General features: G+C 43.0%; 1 protein-coding gene across 6 annotated transcripts in view; it reads right to left on the bottom strand.

The window, feature by feature from the left end:
* ARHGAP32 (Rho GTPase activating protein 32) overlaps positions 1-15,002 on the bottom strand; it is a 694,843-nt gene that overhangs the window by 98,083 nt on the left and 581,758 nt on the right. For all 6 annotated transcript variants that reach the window (XM_029573155.1, XM_029573153.1, XM_029573154.1 and 3 more), the window contains one exon: positions 11,249-11,398. In XM_029573155.1, coding sequence (XP_029429015.1) covers positions 11,249-11,398 — 150 coding nt within the window. The remainder of the gene's footprint in view (positions 1-11,248; positions 11,399-15,002) is intronic.

The following is a 15,002-nucleotide window of genomic DNA, read 5'->3' as shown; positions in this document are numbered from 1 at the left end:
TGTCCATGTGCTTTATAATAGGGTTTGATTGTGGGAGGGAGAGTATTTTTGTTTAGTTTTTGGACACAATCTTGTCCTGCCTCCAGTGAGAGTGGGATGGAGGGTAGGAGTTTTGTTCTAGAGACTTTTATGCTGTATCGTTTACATTTTCTAAATTACTTTGTGTCAAGGATTTTCTTCAAAGAAAGGCAGTGTATAAGTATAAAACAGAAATATTAAACATAAAATCTGATGGCGGATGGGTTGTTTTTTTGAGGCTTTCAGCCCATGAACATATTTCACCAGTTTTCCAGTCCAAATTGCACTGCTTGTTTCATTTTTTCCAGATTGCTGTTGATTGCTTTCTATTCCCTTCACTAATATTTTCCATTATTATGGATTTATGATCTGTGTAAGTTTGTTAATTTTGGTCTTGTTGGCCTTGTTGTCTTGTAATTCTCTTTGAGCTCATATGTTAGAAGAGCGTGTAATAAATAAACGATGATGATGACTGTAATAAACTGGGTAGACCATATGGGTATCAAAAATTCTTTGAAACATAGGGTTTTTCCATATTAATTAAAATGATTTTTCAGATGCCTCTAATTTTAAAGGACTAGGTCTCATTTACGCTTTATTGGGAAATTAATTGAAATAGCAGCGGAACAGCATCTGATTATCTAGAAGATATGGATATCTTAGCTCTAGATCATTCAGGCTTTACAGTAAATCATAGCACCAAGATTGCATTCCTGAGCCTTATAAATGATCTGTGAATGTATTTGGACACTGGTTAGGATTGTGTTCTGGTCTCAGTAGACCTGTCGGCAGCTTTTGATGCGGTTGACCAAGCTATTCTATTAGAACATTTAGAAGTTGTTGGTATCAAACGCAAAGCCCTATCATAGTTGATATGTTTGATTTTTAGAAAACAGAACTCACAAGTTTATTGGATAAACTGTTTTCAGCTCCTTGGCCTGTGCTTTCAGGTATGCCTCAAGGATCAATTTTGTCACCAGTGTTGTTCAACATTTACTTTTTGCTCCTCACAAAGTTAATTAGTGCCCTAGGCTTTCACTACACCATGTATATGGATGACATACAAATAAATTGTATCATAGGCTAAAATCACCCAGAGAGCTATTTCAAACAGTTAATAAGCTATTAGATCAACCTACTCCCTACCTTCACATTGGAAGTACATTGCAAAAAGTTGGCTAAATTCTTCTTAAATAAGATTATTCAGAGAGACGTGGACTGTCACCGAAGTATTACAACCACAGGAACAGCAGCTCACATCATCCCACAATCAACTACTAGAGAAACACATATATATCCTTCTCTTGAACCTTAAATATACAACATACCATGAAGATACCTATCCCTACTAGATAATCAAGAAGGCAAAATCTAGGCTACTCGTCTACCTCCTGTACATTGTAAATGAATTGTTAACTGAAGGCTACTGACAGATACCCAGGAGATTCAGACAGTGTTTCGAGGGACATATCAAACAGAATTGTTATTTTTCTCATGAGGAACAATATTAAACAATAGCTCCGATCTCCAGAAGGAAGAAGTGGGACTATGATTCCATGCCTGCAAAGGTTGGAAGGATAGATGGAGAAGAAGGAAGGGGGGACTGTGGAACCAGGATTGGCTCCTTTGGTCTGCCAGGACACGGAGCTATCTTGACCTCTACAAGAGGAAAGAATACTCAACTATCTACAATCAGGTGGCTTGCTGGACTCGAGGGATCTCCATCAAATGACTTATAAGGAGAGGCTGAAGGACCTAAATATGTATATTCTGGAAGAGAAGAGGTGGAAAGCAGATATGATTCCTTTTCCATTGGAAAGGAAACAGTAGAATTAGAGCCATGAAATGAAACTTTGGGGTGGACGACTCAGAACCAAGGTCAAGAAAACTTTCTTCACGGAGAGGGGTGATGGATGCCCGGAAATCCCTTCCGGAGGTGGTGAAAACAAAAACAGTCAAAGAATTCAAAGGGGCTTGGGATAAACACTGTGAAGCCCTAAAGACTAGAGGACAGAAATGAAGAAAAGAATGCATGGGGGTAACCTGCTCGGTATGGTAGTTACTCCCATTAACAGAAGCACAGGGATTATTACCTTAATAAGCCTTGATAATTTTGACGCAATTGCAACATCACTCTCTGCTTTGATGGCAGGAGAGGGGGGGGGAAGGTGAATTGGATTCAGATGGCAACCAACATGGAACACAGATCCCAACTTGTACAGTCTGGGATACTAATATGCAGACATAAGGGTAAAACACAGGGACTGCTTCTACGGCAAAGTGCAAAAGCAAAGCAAGTCAGCAGTCCCTTCTTCCCCTTCACAAAGGTTTCACTTTTAGAAAGTAAACTCTACTGACAGTTAAAAAAAAACAAACCCAAAATAAAACAAAACAAAAACCACGATAAAGTAGGTCACTGATGTTATAATTCAATAAGGCTTTTCTCCCACTCCGTACTTACTTAAAACATGGCTTAGTGAATCAAGCTCTAATGTGAAACCTGAGAAAAAATTCAAGAAACATGATCAGCAGCCTGATCTGAAGAGTCAGACTGATCAGCTGAATACGTTTCAGCACCAAACAATGATAAAATAACTTTCATGTGCTGGAAACATTGCAGAATTGGTCTGCTAAAATCAAAGAGGTCAGTTTACAAAGGGAATAGATGCCTCATTTTGGAAGTTAAGCTCCTAAATTGGCCTTTTTGAAAATGTACTAAGGCCAAGAACCCAAATTACAGATGAAAGTTGAAGTGGATAAATGCAAAGTGATGAACGTAAGGAAAGATAATCATAACCACAGTCGCCTAGTAAATGTCAGCAGATAAAGACCAAAATGATCTATCCAGTCTGCTTAGCAAGGTGTTTAGGGTTATAACTGCTGCTCCATGCAAGTTAAACTAGGGGTAGGGAACCCCCACCTCAGCTGTAAAAGCAGGTGATGGCCAGACCTTCCCCTCCTAAAATTTATTCACTCCTTCTTGAGGTGAACAGAGGCTCTGCCCCGGCCATAGAAACACAAGAGCAAGCTGCCCCTGCCCTATCTCCATCATGAACAAACTTGATCAAACTTCACTGATGTGGCCCCTGAGTGCCAGAAGAAGTGTTTGAGGGTTTAAACAAAATGGGATTTGTTATTCTAAAGTGTTGCCATCTCCCTTCCCCAGCTCGGAGGTGCAAGGGGAAAGGCCAGTGCTAGGAACCTGGAACTTGGAGAGGGAACTGTTCTTGACTGGATGGCTTTGCATCCCATTTGACAGGATGGGGAAGAACATGGTGCATGCCTGTCAATTACCCTGCCTGATCCATCTGGTTCATCAGTTATCAACCTGCTATCTTGGGGCATGGATAGTCTACCCTACACCACCACCCTACCTTTCCTTTTGGAGAAGTGGCATTGCCTCGGCTTCCAAAGAAGGAAAAGAAAGGGGGTGCCAGCCCTCCTGCATCTGAAGCTTCCGCCTGGGTGGAGCGAAGACACGACATTCAGAACTGCTGTGGGTCCTGACAGCCGTGAAACTCCCCTTCCTCCTCCCAGCCCACCCTCTGCAGATTGGAAGTCAGGGTAGGGATGGGAAGATTGTTGTACCCCTCCGTGCTTGGCCCATCTCTCTCCTGAGCCCTGCCTATGCATGTGAGGTGTCAGAGGACAAAGTACATTTTCATGGTCAGGAGGAGGAGGGTGATCCATGCCTTGCTTATCCCCACTGATAATGATCCTTTCACACGTTCACCTACAGAAACCTAATTACAACTTTTCAATTTCTCAGCACTCCATATTTGGAGTCACCACCAAGAAAAGGATCCTGGTATCATTGTGGACAATATATTGAAATCCTCAGCACTGTGCTCTGGGGCAGTTAAACCAGTAAACAGAACATTGAGAATTATTTGGAAAGGCATGGAGAACAAAACTGAGAATATCATAATACCTCTGTATAGATTTATGGTGCGACTGCACCATGAGCACTGCATTCAGTTCTGGTTGCACCATCTCAAAAAATATATAGCAGAGCAGAAAAAGGTACAGGAAAAGGTGACAAAAATAATAAAGAGGATGGAATAGCTCCCTTATGAAGAAAGGCTAAACAAGTTAGGGCTCTTTATCTTGGAGAAGAGATGACAGAAGGATATGAGAGAATGGGTAAAAAGAGAATGGTTAGTTACTCTTTCAGATAATACGAGGACTAGGGGACATTCTATGAAATTAACAAGGATCACTCAATACACAATCCAGCTATGGAATTTGTTGCCAGAGGATGTAGTCAAGGCAAATAGTATAGTCAAGTTTAAAAATGGTTTGGACAAGTTCCTGGAAGAAAAGCCTTTAAACAATAAGTCAGTTAGACTTAGGGAAAGCCACCATTTATCCCAAGGAGTGGCCAACAAGAAATTGATCTACCCTTGGGGATCTACCAGAAACGTCCTAGAGATCAGGACTGACAATGTAGGAGGCAGGATACTGGGCTAGATGGAGCCTTGGTCTGACCCATCATAGCACTTCTTTTATTCTTGTGTTTCATTAGATTCCTAGCTTCACTAAGGCACCTAAATTTAGAATCCTAACAAGTGGATAGCTACAGGGACAGAGCAAGGGAAAGGGGAAAAAGGTGCTTAGCACTGATTTTTTAGCACTAAGCACCTACTGTAATGGGACCCTCATCTAGACAAATGAGTAGCAGGTCTAAATATAGGAGCTGACGTTTAAGGTACCTAATTGTAAGTGAATAGTCAGCTGAAAACTTAGGCTCTTAAAGTCAGTTGAAATTCAGTGCCTAATCTAGGTGCTCAGAATATTTGGAAAACTGACCTAAAATTTGATCAGTTGAATTAAAAAATATAATTATCAAGTTTTTGGCATGGTGGTTTTCTCCTGCTCCTTTCAGTTTCCAGCTCAGTCAGAAACTATATGCTAGCAGAATATCTCAAGACTGTCACACCTGCAGAACACAGACTAGATTCTCACCAAATACAGAATAGAGACCATAAAGTAGAAATAGAAATGTGCTGACAAAAACTTAAATGGAAACCGTAACAAGCCAGACTGTATGCAGTGCAACAATGGAAAAACAGAATATCATTATCAATACAATCAAGAAAGATAAAACATCAACTATACTAATAAAATTAATTAATGTCAAATCAGCTGATGAATAGAACATAAAAATGCATATAAATATATTTTTAAATTACCAAACACCAATAACATTTTTCAAAACAGCAGACAAATAAAATCTAATAAAAACTAATAAGGATTTTATAAAATCCACCACACTCCATACCTGGGAATCTTAGATTTACAGTCACCCTGCCTGTTGTAGATTGGAGGAGAGTGCACAAATTTTAATCTCTCACACACACTTAAAAGCATACACAGGCGTACTCTCACATACACACACAGGAACTCTCTCAATCTCTCTCTCACACACATACACACACACACACAAGCAGTCTCCCTCTCTCTCGCCATCTCACATACACACAGGCACACTGGAACTCTCTCCCTCTTCTTTGGGCTGCCAGCTATAGGGGAAATACCAGCAGCCCTGTGGAACCTCTTCCTTGGCCCCTGGCTGCAGGAAATCAGGAAATGCTGGCTGCCCTGTAGGGCTTCTTCTTTGACCGCTGGCTGCAGGAAACCCTGGCAGTGCTGCAGGGCCTATTCTCAGGATCTTTTGTCCTCCACCAGTGGCGGACATGGAGACTCTGGGCACCAAGGAAGACAATCGGAGCATGGGGCCTGTGTGCCTAATGCTAATGACACCCTTGGTCATTAGACATCATCACAGCACAATTGCTAGGGGGAATCCTTTTCTCCTCACATAGAGCTGTGAAGGCTGCTTCTGCAGCATCCTCATCCCAGGCTGGTCTAAGAAGCAGAAGATGAGTTTAGGAATCGAATTCTGATCTCCTGCATGGCTAAGATCACGGCCACTGAGCCACTGGGTTGGCTCAGTGGCCGTTGAACTTAAAGGGGAAAATCAAGAAAAGCTTCTATTTCAAAAGCAGAGACATTATACAGAAGACTTCGCCTAAAGTGAGGACCCATGCAGTCTCAAAAGTCCACATGCTACAGAATTCTTTTTCCTGTTGGTCCAATAAAAAGATATATCTACAATTTAATTAAAATTTATATTCTGCTAATTCAAGGGACCAAGCTCTCATTGGATCACAATTTATAAAATACAAAATAAGTGTTAACAGACAAACAAGACATAGATCTTACATATTACTACTGACCCTCTCTAGTTTGTTTGTTTTTTTTTTAATATCCGATGTTGATTTCAAAAATAATTATTGCATTATAAAACACTGGAGTTTCCCCTCCTGCCCAATTCCCCTCCAAAGAATAAAAAATAAAAAGCAAAGGAGACAAACCATAATGTCATTAACTCTGTGACAGTTTGTGCCATTATGAAACACGCAACCAATGCCATAGCTAGACTCCGGGCAGCCCTAGAAAACTTTTTAGTATCGTGCCTACTCTCCCCCAAGTGCCCACTTCCTGTATTTTCTCCCTCCCACTGCCCATAGCTCATTCCCAGATCCTCTCTTGCCTTGCCTCCCACCATCTCCCCCCACCCCCCCCCCCGCCCAACCATGGCAACTTCCTCTCCGATCTCCATTGCCCGTTTCTAGCTCCTCCCTGCCACACATCTACAACCTTCCTGTTCTTGGATGGTTTAGATCCTGGTGGTGGCAGATAGGAAAGTCATCACAGGGTCTGCGGCCCTGCCCCTCGCGTGGGTTTCCTTGGTAGCCTGTGCAGGAAAAGGGTCTGGACCTGCCACACAGCCGATTACGTCATATTCCTTGACAGGCTCCCCACACTGACAGCTGTTCCGGAGTTGTTGGGAGGCTGGGTCCCGATCCCGGGTCCCTTCTGCCCGATATGCTTGGGCAGAAGGTGGACAGTTTTCATTTCATTTTTAGGACTCGATTTTATCTTAGCTCCAAGGAGGCACCCAGTTTGCCCATGCCTGTGTCCAGCAAGACTGGGCACCTGTCTTTAAAAAGAACAGCAAGGTGTCAAGCAGAAGAGAAATATGTTCTGGGCAGTTCAGAAGAAATAGCACAGTTCAGACTAATATCTGACGATGAGTTACCTCACTTATTTTCAGTGATTTCTTGTAAATGAGAGTGGGGGATGGGGAGGCTCTATAAATTGGAGCACGGACGTATCTCTAAGCTAAGTACCTAAATTTCAAATAGCAAGAGTCTGAGGTAAGCAGAGCAGACCTGTGCAGCCCAGGCTTGGAATGCCCTTCTGACAAGTAGTAAAACTCCTCCTTAGCATGCTTGGGCAGTTTCCAAATGCCTCTACGCCAATGCAGACAAAAGTACAGTATTCAAGATTAGAAACAAAATACAAAGTTCAGTTCCTTTTGCAAGCAATCTGATTTGATTCCCCTAGCATGCTGTTTCACAAACAGAGCAGCATCCAATTGCTGGAAACATGCCGTAAACAAAAACTAGGTTTAGCTTTCAAAGGCAATAACCAGATTTGACCAGGTCATGTAATATGCTCGTCCTCTGGAAACGTTTAGCCCAGCAAGAAACGCTGATAAGAAGGCAGAAACAAGGAAACAAATTTAGTGCTATCCTCAGGTTGAACGCACAAGGCCCAATCCAAATACCAATTTCTGGCATGTCAACGTACTTTCCATACACCAAGGGGCCAATTTTAAAAGTCTGATGCACGCAAACCCCAGGAGATATGTGTATGGCTAGGATGCGCGCACACCGAGCGCATTCCCAAAGCGGTCCGGCCACGCGTGTATCTCCCGGTATGCGCAGAAGCGCCGGGTTTCTTAAAAGGGGCGGGCCGGAGGTGGGTGCCGTCAGCCAGCCGGCGTGCGGAACTTACTTCAGCTTTTCAGATGAAGTAAGTTTAAAAACAAAAAAAAAAATTAGCTGAGTTAGGGTGGATTTAGGGGGTCAGGGAGGAGAAAGGAAAAGGGAGGAAGGATAGGTAGGGGGTTAGGAAAGGAGCGGACTGGGAGGGAACTGGGCAAAGGCCCAATCATGTCGCTGCGCGTGTATTGCGACCCCCCCCCCCGTTCCTCGTGTGACTGGGCACCAATATAAAATCAGGCGCTCGCGTGCACACGGGTATCGGATTTTATATAACACGTGCGCATTGGCGCATGCATGTTATATAAAATCAGCGCGCCCTTTTTAAAATTTACCCATAAGCTCCCAAAATGACCAGTCTGGGATTTTCATGTGCGGAAAGCACAAGCAAGGAAGAACGCCTGCGAGTTCCTCGAGGCCTCAGATGCTGCAATAGTGCATATAATTGTAGTTTTACAAAGCTCGTATATAAATATTCACATCTCCTCAAAGTTAAGAATCATGTGGGATTTTAAATATGAACACACTGGTCCTGGAAACATCTTGAGTCTTGGTAGGTAGCGTTACATACAAAAAAAAAAAAAAATCAATCATCATCACAAAAAAAAAAAAAAAAAAAAGATATTGCAGGGTACATAGAACAATGAAAATTTCGTTCCATGGTTAAAGCCATGGAATTATGATCACTCTGAGCACCGTAAAAAGAAAACCTTACAAGTGTCTGGCTCTCTTGTAACGCAGGGGAGTTTTAAAGATTTACTGAAAGAATGGCAGAATGTAACTAGAGAAGATTCCTTGGATGAATCAGCTACTACACACAGTGCATTCAGTACAGCAAATAATTAACTCAGGGTGTTGTAACAGCCTTACTCATGTTTCTCTTCCTCCTCTGTCAGAGGTTTCTGCCCTAACAAATAAGCCTCTGTAGCTGGGTCTTTACATGCCTAGGCCAATGGAAGTTTGCCATTTCTCTTAACAGGCGAGTGACGGGTGAAAACCTCTTCCTTAATTTTTGACCTGAAGCACACGTGTTCTGTTCTGATGCACTTCTTCTCCGAACCACTTCATTTCTAAATGAATGTGCCAAATGGTTTATCTGCCGTCATCTGTTGCACTGTAAGCATGTCATGTCAGGCAGCATCCTGCCCTCTCTCTGTGTCACCATGTCTCCAAGCACCAATCATGTGCTTTCTGTATGCATGGCATCACAGATAATAAGGTGTGCTGGCAATCTACAAACCACCACCATCAATAGCAAAGGCAGGAAAATGCATAATACATTTGTAACGTGCCCGAAATGCTGAAGCATTGCTCACACTACCTGTCCTTTATTTTAAATTTGTGTTATAGTGTAGACAGCCCTCACATGAGATACTATAAGATCTAACTATACAATCTGTGTAAAAAAAACAACCCCCCCAAAAAAAAACAACCCCCCAAAGGGTGAACCAGCAACACAAAGGACCAAATGCACTAGAACAGGAGTGGACAATTTTTTTTTTTTTTTTTTATAGAGACCACATTATTAGTGCTTATTAGAACTGGGGGGGGGGGGGGGGGGAGTTGGTCCCCCTAAGTACGCTGTGAGCAGGGGGAGCAGGGCCGCGGGCAGTTACAGTAGCAAATACACCACACGGCGAGGACCAAAGCAGCAACCATACCAATAAGATTAATTCAAACCAGTTAAACTGAACATCTACACAGTTCAAAAAATTGTTCCAAACATCCATAACATATTTCAACACAGATACATCAAATAATACCCAAGAATTAAAATTAATAAGGATTTCAAAGAATTCCCCACTCTTCACATCTGGGAACCTTTGATTTCCAGATGCCCTGAATTTGTTATGGATTGGCAGAGAGGAAAGGTGGGGGAAGGCTGTTGCAAATGCAGGTGCTCTCTCTCTCTCTCACCCACACACATATACAAATGCTCTCACCTACCCACACACATACACACACACACAGAGCTCTCTTTAACCCATACGCACACACATTGCTTTCTGACCCACCCATACGCACACACACACTGCTTTCTGACCCACCCATATGCACAATGCTTTCTGACCACCTATACGCACACACACACTGCTTTCTGACCCATCCATATGCACACACGCACAATGTTCTCTCACACCCATATGCACACACGCACAATGCTCTCTCACACCCATATGCACACACGCACAATGCTCTCACACCCCCATATGCACACATGCACAATGCTCTCTCACCCATATGCACATTGCTTTCTGACCCACCCATACGCGTACACATGCTTTCTAACCCACCCATATGCACACACTGCTTTTTGAGCCACCCATATGCACATACACACAATGCTCACTCACACCCGTACGCACGCACACACAGAATGCTTTCTGATCCACCCAAACGCGTACACATGCTTTCTAACTCACCCATACGCACACACTGCTTTCTGATCTACCCATACGCACAATGCTCTCTCACACCCGTACGCACACACACACACAAAATGCTCTCTCACACCCATACGCACACACACAATTTTCTCTCACACCCATACACACACACACAATGCTCTCACACCCATACACAAACACATTGCTTTCTGACCCACCCATATACACACACACCCAATGCTTTCTGACCCACCCATACCCGCACATGCTCTCTCTCTCACCCATACTCACAAGCTCACATGCTCTCTTTTCTCCCCTCCAGCAAGAAGTGTAATCCTCTTGTAAGGCTTTCCTGGCCGCACAGTCAATTCCGCGGGGGGCATGACACATCTCTACTTCCTGCCCCAATGGCCACACAGTCAGTTTTGCTGGGGACATGTTCCCATGAATTCAGTTGAAAATCTATTACTGATGACTTGATGAATCCAACAAATCTCCACTTATGAACAGCCTAAAACCACTTGGACTTTAAATCTTTTGCAGTGTCTTTTCATGGATAGATATAATCTAAGTTGGGGGTCTCACAACTTATTCCTTCTAGTTCAGGATACTCAATAATGAGAACCAGTTAAAGCAAATTCCTCCCATCCCCATACCATTAGCTAAAATGTTTTCTTCTTCCGTCCTTCCCTGCTCTTATTTCTCCTTTCCAGGCACCTCTCAACTTTGCAAAGCCTACATATTTTTCCAACTTCTCCAACATACAATATGCAGAGCTGCTTCCAGCAGTAACTGGCCTCTGGTGATACCACAGAGTAATTCTTTGCTTTTTTTTTTTTTTTCCCAATCAGTGGACACATAGTGGTACACCACTGGTACTTCTAGCCTTTTCTCCCCACTCAACTTACAAGCTCACTATGTTAGATTTCAATCCATTCACTGCTCATCAGCTTTTAGTCACTACGCCGTCACAAATCTTAGGGTTCTTACCATCATGACCAGAGTTGAGTAGGTGTTCTCCAAGGTCGCATCCAAATACCCTTTCTTTCAAAATCCCGCGCTGCTTCAGTTTTTGCTTAGTTGGGCGAGACTTCATGAATGTTCTCAGGAAGGTGATGAGCTTGCCGTGCTTTTTGGACACTGCATAAAGAAGAAATGATACATAATTATTCCAGATGTCAAATAATGAGGACTATATGCTTAGCATTTGAGACCTGGAGTTTCAGTCTTTATCAATAATAATTTACTGCTCAAAGCTAAAAGAGTGCAAACCCTTGTTTTCAAGGAGTTGCGCCTAGTAGTTACGGCTTCAGGCTGAGAACCAGGGAAGCTAAGATTCAAATCATGATGACAAACTTTGTGACCCTGGGCAAACTTAGGAGGGGCATTTACTAATCTGCATCAGGTGTTTACCACACGGTAAATGGTCTTACACAGCGATAACGTGTGGTCTTCAAACACCACGCACTATTCTTCCCTGGCACCGTGAAATGCAAAGAGTATGCAAATGCATGCTAATACTCAATACTAGTCAAAAACATGTAAATCAAATAATATGGCTTGTCACAAAAATCCTAAACTGTGTTATTTGATTCAACGTTAACTACAACTCCGTGCAGCAAACTTTCCTTAGGAGCATCAAGATGCCAACATACTTCCCGATGCTCCTAGGACAATGTTTTCACTGTGTTCTCCCACCCATTCTCAGTAAAATCTCTTTAGGGTCTCCAGAGATGCCAAGAACCCCCCCCCCCCCCCACCACCACCACCTTCTTGAGGCAGCCGAAATGAACAGCAAATTATTTTCATAAATTTGTTATTGAACAATAAGTACATACAGCAATGCTCATTATAATTACCATACTAAACACTGAACTACCGCCAAGCTAGTCCATAAATAATTATGAATAAAACAAACAATTATAGCGTACAAGACTCCTTGCCTCCCCCACCCCTACACATAGTGTATTGAACCAAATGATTCAAACAAAATGTGTAACCTGAATCGGGTAATGCAGAAACAATACACAAACCCAATTACAGAGTATTATATCCTATGACATCTACAATGAATTGATATCTGGATTTTTTATGGTAATGGTATAACAAGAATGGCTCCCAAATTTGCACAAGGTTACGCAAGTAGTGAGGAGGCTTCATCGAGATTGATCTAGATTCTAAACACATCAAGTCTAGCAATTCAGTATGCTAACTACTTTGGCTAGGTGGGTCAGACAGTAGCCAGGCCCTGTCCCCTCAATCATGTGGCCAAAAATAGCCTCCTGAGATTGCTCTCCCTTCCCCTGCCCGGTTAAGTACCTGAAGAACCTGGTGCTCCAGTGGGGCCCAGAGCATTCCCTAGGGCTGTGGCCCATCGCCACCGTGTACAGAACGGTACCGACCAGCCATAGAGGGACTTCTGTCCCTACTTTGGGCAGGACAGTAATGGACCTTGAGCCAGAGGGGATGCTCCACGCCCCACTAGATCATCCTGGATTATTCAGGCATTTCACATGGGGAAGGAGTCAGGGTATTATTTCCTGCCACTAGGTGAGGAGTGGTTGGGGAAGGGGTGGAACCTGAGTGTTGGCATTTAAACTTTAAAAAACATTTCTTTTTCACTTATGCTGCCTAAAGGAGCAGGAAGGAGGGGGAATGGGGTTCTCTGGAGAACCCAGGTTTTTTTTTTGTTTTTTTTTACTGAGAACAGGAGGGGGATGGGGGGACACAGTGAGGGCCGACAGGCCCCCTTAAAACATAGTGGCCCCAGGCTGTGGGGTCGCTCTCACATATAATTAGCTGGGGGCATCTAAGCCATGGCATTTTTCCTCCACAGTATTTTACTACCAGGGAAAATATCGTGGGACTCAATAACCTGCAGAACCGAGTATCACAGCTTAGTGATTCCCGCATTATTTTCCCCTCTGAGAAAAATACTGTGGCTTAATATACAGGCCACTTAGACTGGAAGTCCTCTGGGGACAGGGAACATAGCTACTGTACCTGAATACAACTTACCGTAACCTACCAATGAAAAGGCGTGAGCTAAGTTTAAATTAATCGACACATCAAATCAATCAATCCATTATTTAGATTCTAGGATGAGGAGCAAGGCAGAGATACTTCAGAATTAAAATAAAGTCAAGAAGAGGCTGAAACTGCCTCGAGGCTGGGCAGGTCAGCCCTTTGTAGCTAGGAAGAACCCATACAGGAAAGTCCAGCTCAAATTGCCTGTCTTTTGGGACTGGTAAGGTTTGATCATATCACACAGGTGTCTCTTGTTTAATAGCATGCAGTGCTGTTGTCAAGCAACACATACTTTCTCTTACTATCTCAGAGTATTTGATGCCTACTTTCTGAGTATTTTGGAGAACGAATTCGTTTCCTCCGTCAACAAGAAAATCTAGGTCATATGGCAAAAAAACCCCCAAACAGGATTATGGTTTTCCTTTAGAACAAGATATATCATTTCTACCAAAGCACATGGAAGTGCTGCAGGGTGTGTCACTTTAGTGTCTTAATAACAAATTTACCATGAAATGCTTATCAGAAATTGCAAGAGAGACTCCCCATGCTTACTATTACAACTCTGTCCAAGCTCTTGCAAGAATCCACAGATCCTACACACGCATCCAGCCCAGGGTTAGGCAACTTCCGGTCCTCGTGGACACCCAACTGCTTGAGTTTGCAAGATATCCTCAATAAATACGGATGAGATAGATTTGCACAGAAATGAAGCAGTGTGCATGCAAATCTATCTCACGCATATTCAACCTACCCAACAAGAAATTAGGAAAATGTCAGATACTCTCCTTTTTTTCTATGCTTGGATGACCAAACCCTTTCAGCCTCAGTAAATTTTTAGAGCTGTGCAAGTCAGACAGTTTGCTAAGCAAGTCAGAGTCCAGTTTGGCTCCGAGAACTAAATGTGAACAGAAAAAAATAAAATCTCAGTTTTAACCAAAAAATAAAAAACACACACAGAAAATGTTTTCCCAACTTCTGTGTGTTTAGTTCCTTATTTTCTTGATCTCTTTCATCTTAAATTTCCCCTCTCCTCATCCTAACTTTTCTTATTTCCCTGCCTTCCTTTTATTTGCTCAGCCTCTTTTTGCATATTTTCCCTTTCTTCCTGTCTCTGTATCTCCATCTCTGCCCCCAGCCCGTCCCTCCAGTTCCTCCTTTTCCACAGCCCAGCTTGGCTTCAGCTTTGTGGATGCAGAGTCACTAATAAGAGATTTTTGTAACTTAACCCTGTGTCGCCGCCTCCCCCTTTCACCCTTTCCCTTATATATATATATCTTTACCTTTTTTTCTTGCCTCTCATCTGCCACTCCTCCTTCTTGCTATGTATCTCTCCCATTCCTCCATCTTTTCTATCCCATCTATACTTCTCTCTCTACCATCTACTTCTCTCTCCTGCCCCTCCATCTTTCTTGAGAATCTTTCAACCCATCTCTCCTCCACTTTACCCTCCACATTTCTAGCCTTCTCAGGTCTCTTCTCTTACTTTCTTCTTCCCAATCCCTTACTCTACCTCTTGATCCTCTACTTCCTCCCTCCATCTCTCTCCTTTTTCTCTCTTTTTCATTACAGCCTCCCTCTCTCTTCCACCTCCCAGCCCTCCAGCTCTTATCTTGTTTGTTTAGCAGAACATGGCGGCAGTGACAAGACATGGTACAGGGACAAAGAAAGCTCTCCACCTCTGCAGCCACCCTTCCTCCTCCTGGACCCAGTCCCTCAG

The sequence above is a fragment of the Rhinatrema bivittatum genome, chromosome 12, assembly GCF_901001135.1.
Source record: "Rhinatrema bivittatum chromosome 12, aRhiBiv1.1, whole genome shotgun sequence".
Taxonomy (NCBI): domain Eukaryota; kingdom Metazoa; phylum Chordata; class Amphibia; order Gymnophiona; family Rhinatrematidae; genus Rhinatrema; species Rhinatrema bivittatum.
Note: the sequence above shows the minus strand (reverse complement) of the source record. Positions and strands in the feature narration are given on the sequence as shown.